The following is a 24,570-nucleotide window of genomic DNA, read 5'->3' as shown; positions in this document are numbered from 1 at the left end:
CCACCACCACCACCCATTGAGCTCAAATAGCTATCCCATCCAACCAACCCCCATGGGGAAAAACCCCCCTACAATGGACATTGGAAATATATATATAGAATAGAGAATGGGCGGCACTCCACGGCTTTGCAAATAATGCAAGCAGCTACACAAGCTTTACTATCAACATTTCAGTTGACATCAGGATGAAAGGTGCCAATAAAAGGGCACCTGAAACGTTGATAGTAAAGCTTGCGTAGCGGCTTGCATCATTTATAAAGTCGTGGAGTGCTGCCCGTTCTCTCTCTTCTTTCTACATGGTTCCTTGCGGGTCCGTGGGAGGGCTCCCAGGTATTACAATATCCATGTGGAGTGCCGGTCACATTGATATATATATATATATATATATATATCTAGGAATGGTTGGCCCGGCACTCCAATAGAAGAGCAGATGCCACGGGTGCCTTCTGTAAGTAGTACGTACAGTAGGAAGATAGCAGCGGCACTCCAATGGTCTTGTTCAAATAGTGAAGTGTATTGGCATATAGAGTTAGATAGAACAAGTAAGGGGTTAGGTGTCATTGTTATCAGTTTTTCAGCAGGGGGAGTGATTGATCACAAGTGATGGAGGCAACATTTTACCATTGTGTAAATCACTAACTAGAATGTGGAATACAATTTTCCACATCTACCTACATAAAATACATAAGGATATATTTATCAAAGGACGACCAGTCCTCTTGCCAGCGACATACAATCAGCCTTTTTTTTCTTTGCCCAATAATAACACTGTTATCGCCATCAGTACTCCTCCATGGCTGTGAAGTCTATTTAAGAGTACAACTGCAATATATGTCATGCTAGCAGCTGTCACCATTATATGATGCCAGAAACAGAAATAGAATCATTCAAAAATTATTATTTAAAATAAAGCATTTGTTTTATATTTAAAGGTTTGTAAATATATTTTTTATATATTTTTTTATTTTATTACTGTGTTCTAGACTATTATGGAGCAGACTCAATTAGCTGCAAGTTTCATACTGTGATGTCCCTTGTCAATTTTCTACACGTATTGTGAGATATTTTTGCAACAAAAATTCATTAGCTTGAGCATTTCAATTAGAAATATCAAGCTGCGGGCATCATGGCAATGTCACACGTTAATTCTGTAGTGTGTGAATGACGAGAAGTAAATCAAAGTTTGGGAAGTGGCAACTTAGATAGCAGGTGGCCAACGTGGATTTCAGCAAATGGAAGTGTTACTGTATTTTGGAGTACTTTTACATGTCCATGTTGTGATTTATAAATGTCTATATATGAAATGGTACCGATATCCAGGTGGTTGAAATCCTGATGTCAGTACTTTAACCCTAACCGCCCCCATGCAGCCTAACCCAAACCCTCCCCCAAGTGCTTAACCCTAACACCTCAGTACAGGGTTGCCGACTTTCTGCCCCAAAGAGGACAGCCAGCTTAGCGCAGCAGGCGTGACATGACATAGGGGGTGTGGCAGGGGCGCTGCTGTGTAGTCGAGGCAGCACAGGGGGCGGTCACATCAGCGTGGCCATGCCTCCGCTATACAGTGCCGGTATTACAGGCACTGTACAGCGGGTGCGAGGCTACGATGACGCGATTCGCCACAAATTGCATCCTCGCGTCTCCTGGGACCGCCCACTTGTTCTCTAAGTGGGTGGTCGAGGGAGGGGGTGGGGGGTGGTGCGGGGGAGCTGCGGTGCTGTAGGAGACTTTTTGCCATTCTGGGAGGGTAGGCAAGTATGTCCCAGTACATACCATTAAGATTCTGACCATCGGGATGCAGCTGTCAGCATTCTGACCATCGGGATTTCAACTACTGGGATTCTGAGCACATCCGTATATACAAGTAGTGAAACACTGGAGAAAAGTTCTACAAACCCTGTCCAATCAACACATCAGTATACATATTCACATCATTAAACCCATTTCTCTGCATTTTAGGGAAAATGACATAAGATATAAAGGGTCTTTATTTTTTCATATTTTTCTCTTTAAAGGCCTCTAAATACATTATTATTCACCAGAAGGGGTGTTGCAGAGGTTCTGTAACTATATCCTGACTTGTTATACACTGCTCAAAAAAATAAAGGGAACACTAAAATAACACATCCTAGATCTGAATGAATGAAATATTCTTATTAAATACTTTGTTCTTTACATAGTTGAATGTGCTGACAACAAAATCACACAAAAATGATCAATGGAAATCAAATTTATTAACCCATGGAGGTCTGGATTTGGAGTCACACTCAAAATTAAAGTGGAAAAACACACTACAGGCTGATCCAACTTTGATGTAATGTCCTTAAAACAAGTCAAAATGAGGCTCAGTAGTGTGTGTGGCCTCCACGTGCCTGTATGACCTCCCTACAACGCCTGGGCATGCTCCTGATGAGGTGGCGGATGGTCTCCTCCCAGACCTGGACTAAAGCATCCGCCAACTCCTGGACAGTCTGTGGTGCAACGTGGCGTTGGTGGATGGAGCGAGATATGATGTCCCAGATGTGCTCAATTGGATTCAGGTCTGGAGAACGGGCGGGCCAGTCCATAGCATCAATGCCTTCGTCTTGCAGGAACTGCTGACACACTCCAGCCACATGAGGTCTAGCATTGTCTTGCATTAATAGGAACCCAGGGCCAACCACACCAGCATATGGTCTCACAAGGGATCTGAGGATCTCATCTCGGTACATAATGGTAGTCAGGCTACCTCTGGCGAGCACATGGAGGGCTGTGCGGCCCCCCAAAGAAATGCCACCCCACACCATTACTGACCCACTGACAAACCGGTCATGCTGGAGGATGTTGCAGGCAGCAGAACGTTCTCCTTGGCGTCTCCAGACTCTGTCACGTCTGTCATATGTGCTCAGTGAGAACCTGCTTTCATCTGTGAAGAGCACAGGGCGCCAGTGGCGAATTTGCCAATCTTGGTGTTCTCTGGCAAATGCCAAACGTCCTGCATGGTGTTGGGCTGTAAGCACAACCCCCACCTGTGGATGTTGGGCCCTCATACCACCCTCATGGAGTCTGTTTCTGATCGTTTGAGTAGACACATGCACATTTGTGGCTTGCTGGAGGTCATTTTGCAGGGCTCTGGCAGTGTTCCTCCTTGCACAAAGGCGGAGGTAGCGGTCCTGCTGCTGGGTTGTTGCCCTCCTACGGCCTCCTCCACGTCTCCTGATGTACTGGCCTGTCTCCTGGTAGCGCCTCCATGCTCTGGACACTACGCTGACAGACACAGCAAACCTTCTTGCCACAGCTCGCATTGATGTGCCATCCTGGATGAGCTGCACTACCTGAGCCACTTGTGTGGGTTGTAGACTCCGTCTCATGCTACCACTAGAGTGAAAGCACCGCCAGCTTTCAAAAGTGACCAAAACATTAGCCAGAAAGCATAGGAGCTGAGAAGTGGTCTGTGGTCACCACCTGCGGAACAACTCCTTTATTGGGGGTGTCTTGCTAATTGCCTATAATTTCCACGTGTTGTCTATTCCATTTGCACAACAGCATGTGAAATTGATTGTCAATCAGTGTTGCTTCCTAAGTGAACAGTTTGATTTCACAGATTGACTTGGAGTTACATTGTGTTGTTTAAGTGTTCCCTTTATTTTTTTGAGCAGTGTATAAAATAAGGACTTTTGCATAGTTATCACCCGGTTGTTAAATAGTTGTATTCATTGAATCTGCCCCTCTGTAGAAATCTCTTCAGATAAAAATACACTTATTTTTGTGCTTGACAGCTATATACTACTGTTTTGTATACACAATGCTATGCTCTCAGCTATATGGATATGGATTTTAGTTCACAGGGATAAAGTGCGTAGTGCACAATGTCAAAGCATGTAGATTCACCTTGGACATTTTTGCTGTACTAAAGACTTGTTTTTCTCCACTGTGCATAAAAGAATAAAACACAATTACTGTTACATAAATCATTAATACCATAATTACAGTAATCTGCTTAGGCAATTACATTTTCCAAAGCTCTGGTATTTCAAATAACCAGAAACTAGTAAAGGTTACAGAGTTTAGAATTACTGTGTTTACCATTCAAAGTATCGTCACCAGGGAAGCATCTAGAAAGGAGGCGGCCCGTGTGCAGGTTCTGACAGGGTCCCATCCAGCATCGTAGCTCTGGGCAATAGGGTCGTCCAAAAGTCTAGTGCGCATGCGCAAGTCTCTGGGAAAATGGCATGGTGGCCATTTTCCCAGTGATTTTCTTACTGTGCATGCGCAAATCACCAGGAAAATGGCGCCTGGTCTATTTCCTGATGATTTCTGCAGCGCTGTTGATGCCGACGCAGGACTCTGGAGGGTAAGTATTGAAAAAAAAATGGGTGACTGGTGTGCAGTGAGGGCCCCCCTGTAATCCTGGAGGCCAGTGTGTACACGCACATAGTGAACCCATTAGAAATACGCCAGTGAGCATCACTTACTGATGTGAATAAAAGAAATACCTTTCTACCTGATCCTACTCCTTTAGTACATATGATATCCCAGATGTATTTAATATCGGTGACGTTAATGTGTTATGTATGAGTAATAGGGGCCTATTCATCATCACTAATGGGCCTGTTATACATGCGGAAATGTTAGATTCCGTATATTTTTTGTAAGGGCCCGATAGGGCTGTCCAATATTCAGCAAATTTCCAAAAACTGAACTAGTTCCCAGAGCCTCTATGGGAAGGATGTCCAGGGTTGCGTAGAAAGATCTGAGCAGATCCCTCAGCCTAGCCGCCCAGCCTAGAATTGTGGGGCCCTGGGCAGCTGCCCAGTGTGCTCATACGTTAAGATGGTCCTGGTGCGGGACTCTCACAGTGCATTTTCCCATACTGTGATAACAGAACAGTATTTCCCACTCACTTACTGAAGATGTTACACTCAATGAGTGTATCTCAGTGCAGCGTGGCTTTAGTAAAGTATGTCACATTTCCTTCATCAGCAAATGACAGCTTCTAGAATGCCCTGTCATCCTGCTGTATGTATTCTTTTGGGATTTATAAGAAGTTCTCTTGAGATAGCAAAAGAGAGGAAATAAACAAGTATTTCTGGAGGCGGGCGATATATAGGGCTCAATTCTCCAAGCAGCTGTGTAAATATTGGGGATAGTCAGTCCCACAAATACATAAATACAAATTATAAGAGAGACACAGCGCTTCCTTGAGGAAAGAATATTCTACACAACAGAAGTGAAGATAGCTTTATATATTTATTTAAACTATTTTGAATGAAAAAACCACACAATAGATACATAGAGACATGAATAAGATGGTGTATCGTAAATTAGTTGCACATATATGGCAAAAATGTTTTTCAAAATTATAAAAATAGAGAATAAAAAAGTGGCAATAAAGTTATAGTCAACCCTTATTTAGGATTCCACATCCACATTTGTGATATACTGAGAGTGTCCTGTTTCTTAGTATGACCCTGATGAATGGTGTCCAATATTAAGGGCCTTGATGAGTAGATTGGGACCCAATTTGATGGATCTGGGTCCCGTGTACAGACAATTTTGCAAGGCTGTATTTGGAGAGGTACAGCGAACTATCAATGTAATATACTTGTCTTCTAAATAGATAAGCATATGAATACACCATTTGGATGTCAGGTGAGCGGATGTCATGTCACATGACCGGCCTAATAAGTTTAAATAAATATATAAAGCTACCTTCACTTCTATTGTGTAGAATATTCTTTCCTCAAGGAAGATCTCTTGAGATAGCCTTCCAGCATACTGGAGTTGAATCATTATAATTATGATTAATTATGATCAATAAAAACAACACCTGGCAGAACTTTTCTCCATAGAAGACTGTCACTATGTTGTCCTTTTAAAGACTGTGGGGTATATGCAATTCACGGCGAATCGCGGCAATTTTTCGCCGTTTTTTAATTCGACTAAATTCGCCAGGTGAATTCCGGAAGGTGGCTTCCGGAATTCACCATATTCAATGAAAAACGGATTCGCCAGAGTCGCGGGCGAAAATCGGCCGATTTGGCGGATTTTGCCGCGATTTTAAAAAACGGTAAAAAACGGGAAAAACCCGGAAAAAAAAATGGCGTGGGGTCCCCCCTCCAAAGCATAACCAGCCTCGGGCTCATCGAGCTGGTCCTGGTTCTAAAAATCCGGGGAAAAATTGGCCAGGGATCACCCGTATTTTTAAAACCAGCACCGGGCTCTGCGCCTGGTGCTGGTGCCAAAAATACGGGGGACAAAAAGAGTAGGGGTCCCCCGTATTTTTAACACCAGCATCGGGCTCCACTAGCTGGACAGATAATGCCACAGCCGGGGGTCACTTTTATGCCGTGCCCTGCGGCCGTGGCATTAAATATCCAACTAGTCACCCCTGGCCGGGGTACCCTGGGGGAATGGGGACCCCTTCAATCAAGGGGTCCCCCCCCCCAGCCACCCAAGGGCCAGGGGTGAAGCCCGAGGCTGTCCCCCCCCATCCAATGGGCTGCGGATGGGGGGGCTGATAGCCTTTTGTGATAATAAAAAGATATTGTTTTTTCCAGTAGTACTACAAGTCCCAGCAAGCCTCCCCCGCAAGCTGGTACTTGGAGAACCACAAGTACCAGCATGCGGGAGAAAAACGGGCCCGCTGGTACCTGTAGTACTACTGGGAAAAAAATACCCCAAAATAAACAGGACACACACACCGTGACAGTAAAACTTTATTACACACTACCGACACACACATACTTACCTATGTTGACACGCCGACTGCCACGGTCTCCGACGATCCGAGGGTACCTGTGAAAAAATGATACTCACCTTCCAGCGTCCAGAGATAAATCCACGTCCAGAGAGATAAATCCACGTACTTGTAAAAAAAAAAGAAAACGCAAATACCCGCTCCGTACCGGACTAGAAAGGGGTCCAATGCTTTCACATCAGACCCCTTTCTCCCGAATGCCGGGACATCACGTGACTCCTGTCACTGAAGTCCCTTCAGCCAATCAGGAAGCGCTACTTCCGTGGCGCTCACCTGATTGGCTGTGCGCTGTCTGTACTGTGACAGCACATCGCAAAGCCGCTCCATTACTTTCAATGGTGGGAACTTTGCGGGTAGCGGTGGGGTCACCCGCCGGTCAGCCGCTGACCGGCGGGTGACCTTACCGCTAGCCGCTAAGTTCCCACCATTGAAAGTAATGGAGCGGCTTTGCGATGTGCTGTCACAGTACAGACAGCGCACAGCCAATCAGGTGAGCGCAACGAAGTTGCGCTTCCTGATTGGCTTAGAGACCTTTCTGTGACAGCTGTCACTGACAGGTCTCATTCGTGGAAAGGTGTCCCATGTGTCAGCATGGGACCCCTTTCAGTCCGGCATGGAGCGGGTGTTCGGTTTGTTTTTTTGCCAAGTACGTGGATTTATCTCTGGACCATGGCTGAGGTGAGTATATTGATCTTTTCTTTTCAGGTATCCGTGGATTCTACATGGAGAAGAGGACCGATGTCGGCGTGTGAACATAGGTAAGTATGTGTGTGTCGACGTATGAAATAAAGTTTTACTGTCGACGGTGTGTGTGTCCTGTTTTTATTTGGGTATTTTTTCCCCAGTAGTACTACAGGTACCAGCGGGCCCGTTTTTCTCCCGCATGCTGGTACTTGTGGTTCTCCAAGTACCAGCTTGCGGGGGAGGCTTGCTGGGACTTGTAGTACTACTGGAAAAAACAATATCTTTTTATTATCACAAAAGGCTATCAGCCCCCCCATCCGCAGCCCATTGGATGGGGGGGGGACAGCCTCGGGCTTCACCCCTGGCCCTTGGGTGGCTGGGGGGGGAGACCCCTTGATTGAAGGGGTCCCCACTCCCCCAGGGTACCCCGGCCAGGGGTGACTAGTTGGATATTTAATGCCACGGCCGCAGGGCACGGCATAAAAGTGACCCCCGGCTGTGGCATTATCTGTCCAGCTAGTGGAGCCCGATGCTGGTGTTAAAAATACGGGGGACCCCTACTCTTTTTGTCCCCCGTATTTTTGGCACCAGCACCAGGCGCAGAGCCCGGTGCTGGTTTTAAAAATACGGGGGATCCCCTGTCAATTTTTTCCCCGCATTTTTAGAACCAGGACCAGCTCGAAGAGCCCGAGGCTGGTTATGCTTTGGAGGGGGGACCCCACGCCATTTTTTTTTATGATTTCACCGTTCCAGCATAAAAAAATAAAAAATAAAAAAATAATATTTTAAAAAATATATAAATAATATTTGTGCCTCCAAAAAAAAAAAAAAAAGTACCTAATCCCTTCTAATATAAATAGATCTGCTATTCCCCAAAAAAAAAAACACAAAAAAAAACATGTTTAAAATTTTTTTATTTGTTTTCACCCTCCAAAGTGTGGCGGATTGAAAATGACGAATTTGCTGTCTAAAAGCACTGCTGTCGAATTTCCAAACTTGAATTGAATATGCTTTGGTCGAATTGCAGCACTTGTATCATTGCAGAAAAGTCGAATTTGCAAAAATTCGAATTTCAAAAAGTCGAATTTTGAAAGTCCGTTTTTTGGTCGGAAAGCACTGAATTGCATAGGCGATTTTTTTTTTTGGTCGAAAATGACCCGAAATTCGACAATTTCGGGAATTCGACCGCAATTGCATATACCCCTGTATTTTTAGGCCAGGTTAAGGCTCTACAATTACATTTTGCACAAACAGTCATAAGAACAGTAATCGCATGTGAAACATTATGCCCTTATAGTTAATGAAGCTTACCTTGTCTTACAGCCAGAGTGGTAGTGTAAACCAAGAACAGAAGGATGTAGTTAAGAAAACTCTGAAAGAGCGGTGTGTTGGCGTGAAAATCCTCTGATAGATATTTACTGGTGAGTCTTATTCCACATAGAAGCAGAGATAACACCTGACCCAGGGCTATAGACACCAGCATTTCCCTGTGAAATAACATAATACAATGATGGTTAACAATAACTATCGATTATAAGGCATATATTAAATGTACTTACATTAATGGTAAATAAAAAAGTAATACAAATATAAAAACTGAAATATCGTAATGGAATTCACACCCATTGGTGAATATCTGTATACACCACACTTATCAGCTATTATAGTCAGTTGTCCTTTTGGATAAGAAACAAAGAGAATAAAAGTGCTACATATACTGTATATAATTGCATTTTACATAAACAGCAGGCACCAATAAATAAAAGACTGATTGATATAAATACATAAATTACAGTTTACTATTGACGAATCAATATATAAAAATGTAAAGCAGCTAAATGTGTGCACACAGTCTCAGCCACATGCACCTCATAAACAAACAGGCGTACAGCGCAACAACTTCTGTCTCACACATAGGGCAAATCACGTCCAATGAGTAAGTGGGTGGTATTTGGTTTTATATGTTTCTATGTGTGCACACATTAACCTCTCACTGGTCATCTCCAGACTGGACTACTGTAATCTCCTCCTGACTGGCATCCCTGACAAATACCTCTCTCCACTCCAATCTATCCTCAATGCTGCTGCCCGGCTCATCTTCCTCACCAGACGCACTACGTCCATCTCTCCTTTCTTACAAAACCTTCGCTGGCTCCCCTTCCCTTTTAGAATCCAATTCAAGCTTCTCACACTCACTTACAAAGCCCTCACCGGCTCCTCTCCCAGTTACATCTCTGACCTTATCTCCCTTTACACTCCCACTTGTCCTCTTCGCTCTGCTAATGCACGCCGACTCTCTTTCTTACTGATTACTTCATTCCACTTCTACCTCCAAGATTTTTTACGTGCTGCTCCCTTTCTCTGGAATTCTCTACCTCTCCCCCTCAGACTCTCCATCTCTCGACAAAACTTCAAACGGGCTCCCAAGATCCAGTTCTTCACCAAACCCAGACAAATCTCATCCTAACCCTCTGTTCCACGCTCTCTATGTACCCAGTCTGTGTCACCCCTGTCTGTCTACCCCTCCCCTTTAGAATGTAAGCTCTCACGAGTAGGACCCTCTGCCCTCATGTGCTTATCCTTTTCTTACTTTAATAATCTTTCAACTGCACCAAACTCTGCGGTCTTCTGTCACCTGGTACTTATGTCAGTGTCATCTGCTGATGTAGCTACGTACATTTACCCTCTACTTGTCCTTTATTGTCTTCAACTGTAAGTTGCTGGTTTCCTGTTTTGATTATTTGTTTATGTACTCTGTAACTGGGCGTTACGGAACCCTTGTGGCGCCATATAAAGGATAATAATAATAATAACCAAAACACTGAGAAGATATTTATGTATGTCACTATTAATATAAAGAACTTAGAATAGCCCTTTATCAATAATATGATCTCAATGTAGGGAATTCCCAGATGAAAATAAGAACTGTAATGACTTATAGGGGTGTATTCAATGCTTGTCGGATCCTTTCCGACGGAAAAGGATCCGACAAGTCGGATTTGGCCATTCCCGACAATGCCAATCCGACATTTTTAAACGTTGGATTGACATTGTCGGAAACGGGGCTAAAACCTGTCAGATTTAAGATGCGAATCCCACAAAACACATGGAGCCGCTGCTAATCTGCCTATCCACGTGTTTTCCTACAAGTCGGAATTCCCAACTTGTCGGAAAAACGGAGGGAGGTTTGAATAGGTCGGAACACCTTCCGACCTAAAAAAGTCGGAAACTGCCGTCTTTCCGACAAAACGGCAGTTTCTGACAAGCATTGAATATCCCCCATAGTAGTAAATGGCATACTGCAGTGGAAGAATCCCAGCCACATTCACTTCATAAATGGGCACGAACTACAGAGTGCCGCAATCTCTCTTTCTTAAATCATGGCCAATGAGTAAGGAGTTGGTACAGTATTTATCAGAATTCTACATATACAGTATAGGCATATTTATCACTATGGGCTAGATGCACCATCGCTTGGAAAGTGATAAAATGGAGAGTGAAAAAGTACGAGCCAATCAGGTCCCACCTGCCATATCACAGACTGTGTTTGAAAAATGTCAGGAGCTGATTGGCTGGTACTTTTTTACTCTCCATTTTATCACTTTCCAAGCGATGATGCATCTGGCCCAATGTGATAAATATGTTTCATGTAAGTTTGCATCATGAACATAAACAGGATCCCCCTCCGTTAAAATTTGCAACATATTAGCCATATTATAGGCTAATTCCATCTGCCATCTTTGCATTCCAGAACATGTTAAATCCAACCGTACAGCAGCACCCATTAAAAAAAAAAAACTAACAAAATACAAAGTATAAACTTATGAAATATATTTTATCTATTTTAAAAATTAAAAAAAAAAAACATTTTAAAACAATAATCTGCTTTTTTTCTGCTGTTGTCTATAATAGTGATAAAACAAGAGATACCATGGCAGTACAGAACAGGTACCACGGCAATATTTAAAAAGACAATATTGATGTATCTTCTCTGCTTAATTGAACATAATAATTAAACAGAGCAATATTTTGGGATAAAATAATAGCATTTTAAATAATCAAGAGGGGATTCTAAAGTGGTAGTTTACGGGACTTTTTTTAAGCAACAGTTTATTCTTTAGACCACGCATCTTCAGATGGACTAAAAAAAAAAAAATAGTTTCAGGTTCTAAAAGCATCAGTGCTATGTGTCACAAGTGGGAGTCCATCTTGAACAGTGCAAAGTAGATAAGTAACATTTGTTCAAATTATAATGAATTTGGTCCCCACTCCTATTGATACAGTTCCACAAACATAATCCAGAAAAAATGTTACAGCGCTACACACTTTATACAAAAAGAGATAAATTCAAAATATATAATAGGATTTTAATACCTACCGGTAAATCCTTTTCTCTTAGTCCGTAGAGGATGCTGGGGACTCCATAAGGACCATGGGGTATAGACGGGATCCGCAGGAGACATGGGCACACTATAAGACTTTGAATGGGTGTGAACTGGCTCCTCCCTCTATGTCCCTCCTCCAGACTCCAGTTAGAGAACTGTGCCCAGGGAGACGGGCATTTCGAGTAAAGAATTTATTGTTTAAACACGGTGAGTGTCATACCAGCTCACACCTCGAACATACCGCAGAGCGTGGCATTCAAGAGAACACCAGCCAACGGCATGAAAAATACGCAGCCACATGCTGAGAGAATATGTAACACAACCTGTGTGTCAACCCAACCAATAATAGGATACCGCATGCCATGGCATGAACGTCAGCAACAGCCTGACAGAAAAGAAAACACCACAAGAGTGTAACCATAACCAATAACTGCAGACACAGTACGCACTGGGACGGGCGCCCAGCATCCTCTATGGACTAAGAGAAAAGGATTTACCGGTAGGTATTAAAATCCTATTTTCTCATACGTCATAGAGGATGCTGGGGACTCCGTAAGGACCATGCTCCAGACGGGGCGGGAGAGTACGGACGACTCTGCAGCACCGACTGAGCAAACATGAGGTCCCCATCAGCCAGGGTATCAAACTTGTAGAGCTTAGCAAAAGTGTTTGAACCCGACCAAGTAGCCGCTCGGCAAAGTTGAACCGCCGAGACTCCTCGGGCATCCGCCCAAGAAGAGCCCACCTTCCTAGTAGAATGGGTCTCCACCGACTTCAGTAACGGCAATCCAGCCGTAGAACGAGCACGCCGAATCGTATCACAGATCCAGACTGCATAGATGCAGGTGCCCCAAACATGCTGGGAGCATACCGGACAAACAGAGCCTCTGTTTCCCCAATCTGAGCCAAATTGGCGACCTAAATATTCAAAGCCCTGACTACATAGAGAGACTTTGAGTCAGCCAATGCTCAAGTAACCACAGGCATCAAAATAGGCTGGTTTCTGCGAAACACAGAAACCACTTTTGGCAGAACTATTATCCGAGTTCTCAATTCCGCTCTATCCACATGGAAGATCAAACAGGGGCTCTTGTGAGACAAAGCCGCTACTTCTGACACCCGCCTTGCAGACGCCAAGGCCAATAGCATGACCACTTTCCAAGAGAGAAATTTTAACACAACCTTTCATAAAGGTTCCAATCAGTGTGACACAAGAAACCTCAACACCACGTCAAGGTCCCACAGTGCCAATGGGGCACAAATGGAGGTTGGATGTGCAGTACTCCTTTCACAAAAGTCTGAACTTCCGGAAAGGTGGCCAATTTTATTTTATTTTTTTAAGAAAATTTAGAAGGCTAAAACTGCACTGAAATGGAGCCTAACTTTAGGCCTGCATCCACGCCTGCTTGCAAGAATGGAGAAGAACGACCCAGCTGAAAGTCTTCCGTAGCAGCCTTCTTGGATTCACACCAAGACACATATTTATGCCAAATACGGTGGTAAGGCTTTGCCGTTACTCCTTTTCTAGCCTGAAGAAGTGTGGAAATGACTTCACTGGGAATACCCTTTCGGGCTAGGATATGGCGTTCAACCGCCACGCCGTCAAACGCAGCCGCGGTAAGTCTTGATACACGCCCAGATCTTGCTGTAACAGTTCCTCACGTAGAGGAAGAGGCCAGGGATCTTCTATGAGTAAATCTTGAAGAACTGGATACCAAGCCCTCCTTGGCTAGCCCGGAACAATGAGGATCGCCTGAACCTTTGTTCTTCTTACGTCTATCACCTTCAGAAAGAGTGAAAGCGGAGGGGACACATAGACCGACTGAAAACACCCAAGGTGTCACGAGGGCGTCCACTGCTATAGCTTGAGTGTCCCTTGACCTGGAACAATATCCCTGAGGTCTCTCGTTGAGGCGAGACTCCAACATGTCCAAATGAGGCACTCCTCAAAGACTTGTCACTTCTGTGAAAACTTCTCGATGACGACTGTATTTCTCCCAGATGGAGAACGCGTCTGCAGAGGAAATCTATTTCTCCGTCGTCTACATCCGGAACGAAGACTGCTAATATAGCGTTTACCTTTCTTTTCCGCCCAGCGGAAAACTTTTGCGGCTTCTGCCATTGCCGCTTTGCTCCTTGTTCCGCCCTAGCGGCTTACTTACGCCACTGCTATCAAGTCCGACAGAATTAACACGGGCAGATCACGAAGAATATGTTCGTTGAAGATAGCTCTTAATTCAAGAAAGCTTATTGCAGACAAGCTTCCCAGCTTGACCTTTTCCTCTGGAAATACTTCCCTTAAAAAGACTGCTCCCCAGCCTCGGAGATCTGCATGCATGGACACCAGGATCTAATCCTGGATCCAGAACCTTCGTCCCTCTAGGAGGTGAGAACTGTGTAGACACCACAGGAGCGATATCCTGGCCATTAGGATTATATTCCGGTGCATGTGCAGGTGAGACCCGGACCACATTTCCAACTGGTCCCGTGAAAACCACTCTGGCATTTGACCTGCTCACCGAAAAGGCCTCTTAGGCCGCACCCATCTTCTTCATCAACGGAACATATTGATGGATTGTCACTGCAAATCTGATCCGACTCTGGATCCTGAGACCTCTTTCCACAGGAAAACACAGAACCTCAACCGTTCAGTATCTACTCTGATACCCACCTCCGACATCCGCGTCGTTGGGAACAACAGCCATTCCCTGTGTTGAAGAACAGTCAGAGAGAAACAACGATTTGGACCACTTGTTTCTTGACCTCGCCATAATCAGGAGAGCGTCTCAGTACAGAATAACAATGGCTCTTACTATTGAAAGAAAACCATCATACTGTCAACACACCGGTGAAATGGCAAAGACAATCCTGGATATCAACCCAGGTAGGCTGAATGCTGAGAAAAACGCATTTAAACCCTATTTCTACCTTTACGTGCTGGAGCTCCCTGGCCTGAGAGATTCCATCCTGTAGTTCAACTTCGTAAGTAGAAATCTTTGTTTCTTTTTTTTTTTTTTTTTTACAGGGACAGCAGGACAAAGTCCTGAACCTGACGCAACTCTGGTATGGCGTCGCGTACTACCTCCCCCTCCAGAGGGGAATCGGTAAGATCTTTTTGAAAAATCAGTGAGGGGAATCATCTCTAAACTCCAGTATGTCCCCCTTTGGATTCTATTATTAACTCCCAGGTCCAAGTCCATTCCCGGACTGACGGAAGAGTATTAGACGAGTTCCGACCAGTGTGGGCTCCAGCCAGATAGACCCAGTGACATGCGGTGGATGTGGTAGAAACAGAAGACAATATCCGCTTCTGCGAACCTAACAAGGCTGCAGAACTCTTACCTTTTCACCTTCCACTATCTGCACAGAAAGGGAAAAAAGAACGGTATCGAACCGGTTAAAATGACTGCATCCCACAAAAAAATGCGTCACCAACCGTTGTGAGGGAATCTAACTCACGAAGGTAGACTTACCAGTGGTATCCACCGAAAGTGACTTAACTGAGGCATCCCCAAACAGCGGTACACCGTCACAGGGAAAAAACTCCAGTATCTCTTGGAGTCAGCCTCAGCATTCCCCCGGCCACACCTCCTGTAGACGCACGGCAGCCTGCCGCAATGTTATAGAGAAGAACCAACATAAGAAACATCCCCCCTCTCTCTAGGGTAATTCTATCAGATGCCTATCCGAATACAAGTACTCCCCCATGCGCATGTAATGCAAATAACTTCAAAGCATAGAAATAAAATATCACTTAGCTTTCTGTATACGATCCTTTGTGACAGGGCCCCGTGCCGACCAGGAGTTGACTTTCACAGTATTCTATCCGCGGCGGGAAAAGAATAAACACTCGGACTCCTCGTGAGAACCAACTCGTCACGGCCGACCTAGAGCTTTATCAACAGAGTGACCAGCACATGAGTAGGAATACTTTTACTTCAGCATTCATTACAAAATCGTAATATGAATATACATATTGTAATACACATATACACACATATCATATTTATATATGTATATATATATATATATATATATATATATATATGTATATATATATATATATATATATATATATATATGTGCAATAGGGATGTAAAACAAGCGCTTAACACCTTATACGTTTACAATAAGTGAATTAATATTACATAATTTGTGAATAAACATTCATGTCGACTCCCATGAGCACTCCCAAGTGTAGGGGCTGCAGCATAGACTTTCTTATTGACTCATATTTCAATGAGTCATGGGTAGAAATGTTCAATAGGGATAAAGTCTCTGCGCCTTCAGTGCTCTGGTGTGGAATATTCCTTAAATGTGCAGCTAATATTATATATGCGTACCAGAAATATGTTCAAAATAAGCCCGTAGTGGTATCTTTAAATGGTCGTCTTCCCTTGTCCTTTTACTTCTTGTACAGACACCCTCAGCGAGGGGTTTAGGTATAGTCACGTAGGCAGAGGGGGAAGATAAGTGTCAGCAAAAATGCTCTTAATGTTCTAAAGTGACTAGTGACTTATTCGTGCATATGTTGCAAAAATAATTTTTATATAAAGTGCTTTGTGCCTATAGTGTCTCAAAAAAACACTATATTGAAATTGTGATTTCTAATATAATAATCAGAATCACACCCATGTGATGAATTTTAAAAATAGGAAGGTAAATAACTCACTCCTTTTAAGAATGCTTCTCCCTTAGGGTACTCCTTAGCAATATATAGTACCTTTAAAAAAGTTTTTTTCCGTCAAGGAAAAAAACAGAAAGAAAAGGGAGCTAATAGTGTGATATAGTTTTTCACAATTTTAATCACACAAAAAAAAAAAAACATACAGGTGGAATCGTACAATTTAGAAAGTTATAACAAGCTTATCTGTTGTACATGCCGTAGGAGAGGTAGTGGAAGCTATCCCAACGCGTTTCGTCCCTTGTATCAGCTTAAATGGGACTTCCTCAGGGGTTATAGAGATATATATATATATATATATATATATATATATATATCTCACACATATAAGCAGACTGTCTGGAACCACCGGGTCCCTAGTGACATTAATGTGTTCTGAATGTGTATGACCATGTAATGAATGCCCAAGTTGTGGATCTAACCAGGAAACCTTATGGTCGACAGAAAACCTAGTATTCGTCGACAGCAGGGAGTAGTAACCAGGCAAAATAACATTCTTGCGACCCCGAGGGAAGTATACATATATAATTTTAATATCACTTCCACACAAATACTACCATGTCTGTGCTCGAGCTACAGGTCCATGGAACCGTACCATACATATACATATAAATATATATACAGGTATAAGCTAGTCACAGCATGTTAATTTACACCCAGTAATAACAGTTGGTGCCGATAGGGTCACCCACATACTACTGTGTCTGCCATACAGTGTTTGCTTTTGAAAAGCATACAACTACCGACCTGCTGACACTGCATCTACTGAATCAAGTCTCAACAGGAGTCGGCGATGCCGACAGAGAGATTCCCATAGCTGTTTGTGACAGAGCACTCACACATGTCGACACATGTGCACTAAAAAGCTATAGTGGGTATATCTGACAGGGAAAACACAGACATAAATGCACAACTCAATGATTACATGCCCATTATCTAAGATAGTGCTATATTTCATTCTATATTGCACTAAATCACTGTGCCCCCCTTCGTTTACACTGTACACATTGCTTTGGCGGGGACTGTGGAGAAAATGGCGCTGTATCATGTTGTGAGGGCTAAGCCACACCCCTTCTCGGCGCGCTTCAGCCCCGCTATTATTTTAGCGTTTTATGCTGGCAGGGGTCCGTATACAGTGCCTATGCACTGTATACATGTTTAGCCAGGCTCAATGGAGAGGTATATTGCTGCCCAGGGCGCCCCCCCTGCGCCCTGCACCCTTGTAGAGCCGTTGGTGTGTGGGAGCAATGGCGCGCTGCGCGGTACCTCTGAGACTCTGAAGTCTTCTGCCGTCACTGAAGTCTTCTGTTCTTCTAATACTCACCTGGCTTCTTTCTTCTGGCTTCTGTGAGGGGGGGTGACGGCGCGGCTCCGGGAACAAGCAGCTAGGCGCACCAAGTGATCGAACCCTCTGGAGCTAATGGTGTCCAGTAGCCTAAGAAGCAGAGCCCTTAACTCAGAAGAAGTAGGTCTGACTTCTCTCCCCTCAGTCCCACGATGCAGGGAGCCTGTAGCCAGCAGGTCTTTCTGAAAATAAAAAACCTAACAAAGTCTTTCGGAGAAACTCAGTAGAGCTCCCCTAGTGTGTGTCCAGTCTCTCCTGGGCACAGAATATAACTGGAGTCTGGAGGAGGGGCATAGAGGGAGGAGCCAGTTCACACTCATTCAAAGTCTTATAGTGTGCCCATGTCTCCTGCGGATCCCGACTATACCCCATGGTCCTTACAGGGTCCCCAGCATCCTCTAGGACGTATGAGAAAAACATTTATCTATAAAAAGTCCTATAAACTCCCAGGAGTAAAAAGTAACAGTAAGCAGTAAACAATGACAAAAATGAATACAGACAATAAATATTAATATTTAAAAGATTTCCCATGAGTAAATTTAAATATTCAGCTGGTTCATACTGAAATTTTGTACTTTCCGACAAGATGGCGGCTTCCGACAATTATTGTCAGCCTTAGGGGGTATTCAATTAGATCCTGCAATTTTGGAGCTATTGAATTTACCCCGCTGAGTATTCAATTGTGGGCTGTTTTCGTTCATTTTTAAGGCATTTTCTCCAATGCCTTTTCACTTTTTTTTTTGTGATACGGCATTTGGAAAAAATGTCCACATTTTCGCCGGCACAGGTGCGAAAACATGTGGATTTGACGATCCACGTTTTTGCTCCTGCCGAATGTTTTGCATAGGGCGAATCCTCATTCTCCCTAAAAAATAGAGAAAAGTTGTTTTTTCGCCAAAGTAAAAAACGGCACTAATTGAATACCGCCCTTAGTTGTAATGTTGTTACAATAATAAATGTAACTAGTATATAACATGGTATCAGTTAAAATAAGAATTTACTTACCGATAATTCTATTTCTCGTAGTCCGTAGTGGATGCTGGGGACTCCGTCAGGACCATGGGGGTTTAGCGGCTCCGCAGGAGACAGGGCACAATAATAAAAGCTTTAGGATCAGGTGGTGTGCACTGGCTCCTCCCCCTATGACCCTCCTCCAAGCCTCAGTTAGGATACTGTGCCCGGACGAGCGTGCATAATAAGGAAGGATATTGAATCCCGGGTAAGACTCATACCAGCCACACCAATCACACCGTACAACCTGTGATCTGAACCCAGTTAACAGTATGATAACAACGAAGGAGCCTCTGAAAAGATGGCTCACAACAAGAATAACCCGATTTTTGTAACAATAACTATGTACAAGTATTGCAGACAATCCGCACTTGGGATGGGCGCCCAGCATCCACTACGGACTACGAGAAATAGAATTATCGGTAAGTAAATTCTTATTTTCTCTAACGTCCTAAGTGGATGCTGGGGACTCCGTCAGGACCATGGGGATTATACCAAAGCTCCCAAACGGGCGGGAGAGTGCGGATGACTCTGCAGCACCGAATGAGAGAACTCCAGGTCCTCCTCAGTCAGGGTGTGCCCCTGACCAAGTAGCAGCTCGGCAAAGTTGTAAAGCCGAGACCCCTCGGGCAGCCGCCCAAGATGAGCCCACTTCCTTGTGGAATGGGCTTTTACTGATTTTGGCTGTGGCAAGCCTGCCACAGAATGTGCAAGCTGAATTGTACTACAAATCCAGCGAGCAATCGTCTGCTTAGAAGCAGGAACACCCATCTTGTTGGGTGCATACAGGCTAAACAGCGAGTCAGATTTTCTGACTCCAGTCGTCCTGGAAACATATATTTTCAGGGCCCTGACAACGTCAAGTAACTTGGAGTCCTCCAAGTCCCTAGTAGCCGCAGGTACCACAATAGGTTGGTTCATGTGAAAAACAGAAAACACCTTAAGGAGAAATTGAGGACGAGTCCTCAATTCTGCCCTGTCAGAATGAAAAATTAAGTAAGGGCTTTTATATGATAAAGCCGCCCATTCTGACACACGCCTGGCTGAAGCCAGGGCTAATAGAATCTTCACCTTCCATGTGAAATATTTTAATTCCACAGTGGTGAGTGGATCAAACCAATGTGACTTTAGGAAACTCAAAACAACATTGAGATCCCAAGGTGCCACTGGGGGCACAAAAGGAGGCTGTATATGCAGTACCCCTTTTACAAACGTCTGAACTTCAGGCACTGAAGCCAGTTCTTTCTGGAAGAAATTCGACAGGGTCGAAATTTGAACCTTAATGGACCCTAATTTTAGGCCCATAGACAGTCCTGTTTTCAGGAAATGTAGGAACGACCCAGATGGAATTCCTCTGTAGGGACCTTCTTGGCCTCACACCACGCAACATATTTTCGCCAAATGCGGTGAACATGTTTTGCGGTTACATCCTTCCTGGCTTCGACCAGGGTAGGGATGACTTCATCTGGAATGCCCTTTCAGGATCCGGCGTTCAACTGCCATGCCGTCAATCGCAGCCGCGGTAAGTCTTGGAACAGACAAGGCCCCTGCTGGAGCAGGTCCTTTCTTAAAGGTAGAGGCCACGGTTCTTCCGTGAGCATCTCTTGAAGTTCCGGGTACCAAGTCCTTCTTGACCCATCCGGAACCACGAGTATCGTTCTTACTCATCTCCTTCTTATGATTCTCAGTACTTTTGGTATGAGATGCATAGGAGGGAACACATACCCTGACTGGTACACCCACAGTGTTACCAGAGCGTCCACCGCTATTGCCTGAGGGTCCCTTGACCTGGCGCAATATTTGTCTAGTTTTTTGTTCAGGCGGGACGCCATCATGTCCACCTTTGGTTTTTCCCAACGGTTTACAATCATGTGGAAGACTTCCCGCTGAAGTCCCCACTCTCCCGGGTGGAGGTTATGCCTGCTGAGGAAGTCTGCTTCCCAGTTTTCCACTCCCGGAATTAACACTGCTGAGAGTGTTATCACATGATTTTTCGCCCAGCGAAGAATCCTTGCAGTTTCTGCCATTTCCCTCCTGCTTCATGTGCCGCCCTGTCTGTTTACGTGGGCGACTGCCGTGATGTTGTCCCACTGGATCAATACCGGCTGACCTTGAAGCAGAGGTCTTGCTAAGCTTAGAGCCTTGTAAATTGCCCTTAGCTCCAGTATATTTATGTGGAGAGAAGTCTCCAGACTTGATCACACTCCCTGGAAATTTTTTCCTTGTGTGACTGCTCCCCAGCCACTCAGGCTGGCTTCCGTGGTCACCAGGACCCAGTCCTGAATGTCGAATCTGCGGCCCTTTCATAGATGAGCACTCTGCAGCCACCGCAGAAGAAAACACCCTTGTCCTTGGAGACAGGGTTATCCGCTGATGCATCTGAAGATGCGATCCGGACCATTTTCCCAGCAGATTCCACTGAAAGGTTCTTGCGTGAAATCTACCGAATGGGATCGCTTTGTAAGAAACCACCATTTTTCACAGGACCCTTGTGCAATGATGCACTGATACTTTTCCTGGTTTTAGGAGGTTCCTGACTAGCTCGGATAACTCCCTGGCCTTCTTCTCCGGGAGAAAACATCCTTTTCTGGACTGTGTCCAGAATCATTCCTAGGAACATTAGACGTGTCGTCGGAAAAAGCTGCGATTTTGGAATATTTAGAATCCACTCGTGCTGTCGTAGAACTACTTGAGATAGTGCTACTCCGACCGCCAACTGTTCTCTGGACCTTGCCCTTATCAGGAAAGCGTCCATATTTCTTTTAGGAAGAATCATCATTTCGGCCATTACCATGGTAAAGACCCGGGGTGCCGTGGACAATCCAAACGGCAGCGTCTGAACTGATAGTGACAGTTCTGTACCACGAACCTGAGATACCCTTGGTGAGAAGGGCAAAATTTGGACATGTAGGTAAGCGTCCCTGATATCCAGTGACACCATATCGTCCTGGTTCGCTATCACTGCTCTGAGTGACTCCATCTTGATTTGAACCCTTGTATGTAATTGTTCAAATCTTTTAGATCTCACCGAGCCGTTTGGCTTCAGTACCACAATATAGTGTGGAATAATACCCCTTCCCTTGTTGTAGGAGGGGTACTTTGATTATCACCTGCTGGGAATACAGCCTGTGAATTTTTTCCCAATACTGCCTCCCTGTCGGAGGGAGACGTTGGTAAAGCAGACTTCAGGAACTTGTGAGGGGAAGACGTCTCGAATTTCCAATGTACACCTGGGATACTACGTGTAGGATCCAGGAGTCCACTTGCGAGTGAGCCCACTGCGTGCTGAAACTCTTGAGATGACCCCCCACCGCACCTGAGTCCGCTTGTATGGCCCCAGCGTCATGCTGCGGACTTGGCAGAAGCTGTGGAGGACTTCTGTTCCTGGGAATGGGCTGCCTGCTGCAGTCTTCTTCCCTTTCCTCTAACCCTGGGCAGATATGACTGGCCTTTTGCCCGCCTGCCTTTATGGGTACGAAAGGACTGAGACTGAAAAGACTGTGTCCTTTTCTGCTGAGATGTGACTTGGGGTAACAAAAGTGGATTTTCCAGCTGTTGCCATGGCCACCAGGTCCGATGGACCGCCCCTTTATACGGCAATACTTCCATGTGCCGTCTGGAATCTGCATCACCTGACCACTGTCATGTCTATAAACATCGTCTGGCAGATATGGACATCACATCTACTCTTGATGCCAGAATGCAAATATCCCTCTGCGCATCTCGCATATATAGAAATGCATCCTTAAAATGCTCTATAGTCAATAAAATATTGTTCCTGTCAAGGGTATCAATATTTTCAGTCAGGAAATCCGACCAAGCCCCCCCAGCGCTGCACATCCAGGCTGAGGCGATTGCTGGTCGTAGTATAACACCAGTATGTGTGTATATACTTTTTAGGATATTTTTCAGCTTCCTATCAGCTGGCTCTTTGAGGGCGGCCGTATCTGGAGACGGTAACGCCACTTGTTTTTATAAGCGTGTGAGCGCCTTATCCACCCTAAGGTGTGTTTCCCAACTCGCCCTCACTTCTGGCGGGAAAGGGTATCCCTCCAATAATTTTCTATCGGAGGAAACCCACGTATCATCACACACTTTAATTTATCTGATTCAGGAAAAACTACAAGTAGATTATTCCCACCCTACATAATACCCTTATTTGTGGTACTTGTAGTATCAGAAATATGTAACACCTCCTTCATTGCCCTTAACATGTAACGTGTGGCCCTAAAGGAAAATACGTTTGTTTCTTCACCGTCGACACTGAAGTCAGTGTCCGTGTCTGTGTCGACCAACTGAGGTAAATGGGCGTTTTTACAAGCCCCTGACGGTGTCTGAGACGCCTGGACAGGTACTAATTTGTTTGCCGGCCGTCTCATGTCGTCAACCGACCTTGCATCGTGTTGACATTATCACGTAATTCCTAAATAAGCCATCCATTCCGGTGTCGACTCCCTAGAGAGTGACATCACCAATACAGGCAATTTGCTCCGCCTCCTCACCAACATCGTCCTCCTACATGTCGACACACACGTACCGACACACAGCACACACACAGGGAATGCTCTGATAGAGGACAGGACCCCACTAGCCCTTTGGGGAGACAGAGGGAGAGTTTGCCAGCACACACCAAAAACGCTATAATTATACAGGGACAACCCCTTATACAAGTGTTTTCCCTTATAGCATTTTCACATATGTAATCATATCGCCAAATAAGTGCCCCCCCTCTCTGTTTTAACCCTGTTTCTGTAGTGCAGTGCAGGGGAGAGCCTGGGAGCCTTCCTCACAGCAGAGCTGAGCAGGAAAATGGCGCCGTGTGCTGAGGAGAATAGGCCCCGCCCCCTAAAACGGCGGGCTCTTCTCCCGGAATTTGTGAGATCTGGCAGGGGTTAAATACATCCATATAGCCTCAAGGGCTATATGTGATGTATTTTAGCCATAAAAAAGGTATAATACATTGCTGCCCAGGGCGCCCCCCCCAGCGCCCTGCACCCTCAGTGACCGCTGGTATGAAGTGTGCTGACAACAATGGCGCACAGCTGCAGTGCTGTGCGCTACCTTATGAAGACTGAAAGTCTTCTGCCGCCTGTTTCTGGACCTCTGGACCTCTTCAACTTCGGCATCTGCAAGGGGGGTCGGCGGCACGGCTCCGGGACGAACCCCAGGGTGAGACCTGTGTTCCGACTCCCTCTGGAGCTAATGGTGTCCAGTAGCCTAAGAAGCAAATCCATCCTGCACGCAGGTGAGTTTACTTCTCTCCCCTAAGTCCCTCGTAGCAGTGAGCCTGTTGGCAGCAGGACTCACTGAAAATAAAAAACCTAACTTAAACTTTTATTCTAAGCAGCTCAGGAGAGCCACCTAGATTGCACCCTTCTCGGCCGGGCACAAAAATCTAACTGAGGCTTGGAGGAGGGGCATAGGGGGAGGAGCCAGTGCACACCACCTGATCCTAAAGCTTTTATTATTGTGCCCTGTCTCCTGCGGAGCCGCTAAACCCCCATGGTCCTGACGGAGTCCCCAGCATCCACTTAGGACGTTAGAGAAAAAGAGATATGAAACATCAATATTTTAAGCCTGGTCCCAATAAATAAACAGTTGAAATAGTGCATAAAGCTAATATACAAAATAATAAATCAATCGATTAATCTCTGCTAAAAAACAACAACAAACATTTCTCACCATAGCAGCACTGAGGCAGGGCCAGGTTATCCATAAGGCA

At 44.9% G+C, this 24,570-nt stretch overlaps 1 protein-coding gene across 1 annotated transcript in view; it reads right to left on the bottom strand.

Moving 5' to 3' along the window:
• Nucleotides 1-24,570, bottom strand: part of SLC35F1 (solute carrier family 35 member F1) — a 527,849-nt gene that overhangs the window by 180,900 nt on the left and 322,379 nt on the right. The window contains exon 2 of the mRNA XM_063917217.1: nucleotides 8,735-8,910. Within this exon, the coding sequence (XP_063773287.1) occupies nucleotides 8,735-8,910 (176 nt within the window). The remainder of the gene's footprint in view (nucleotides 1-8,734; nucleotides 8,911-24,570) is intronic.

Source organism: Pseudophryne corroboree, chromosome 4, assembly GCF_028390025.1.
Source record: "Pseudophryne corroboree isolate aPseCor3 chromosome 4, aPseCor3.hap2, whole genome shotgun sequence".
Lineage (NCBI taxonomy): Eukaryota > Metazoa > Chordata > Amphibia > Anura > Myobatrachidae > Pseudophryne > Pseudophryne corroboree.
The sequence above is the reverse complement of the archived record's forward strand: the minus strand, read 5'-3'. Positions and strand labels throughout refer to the sequence as shown.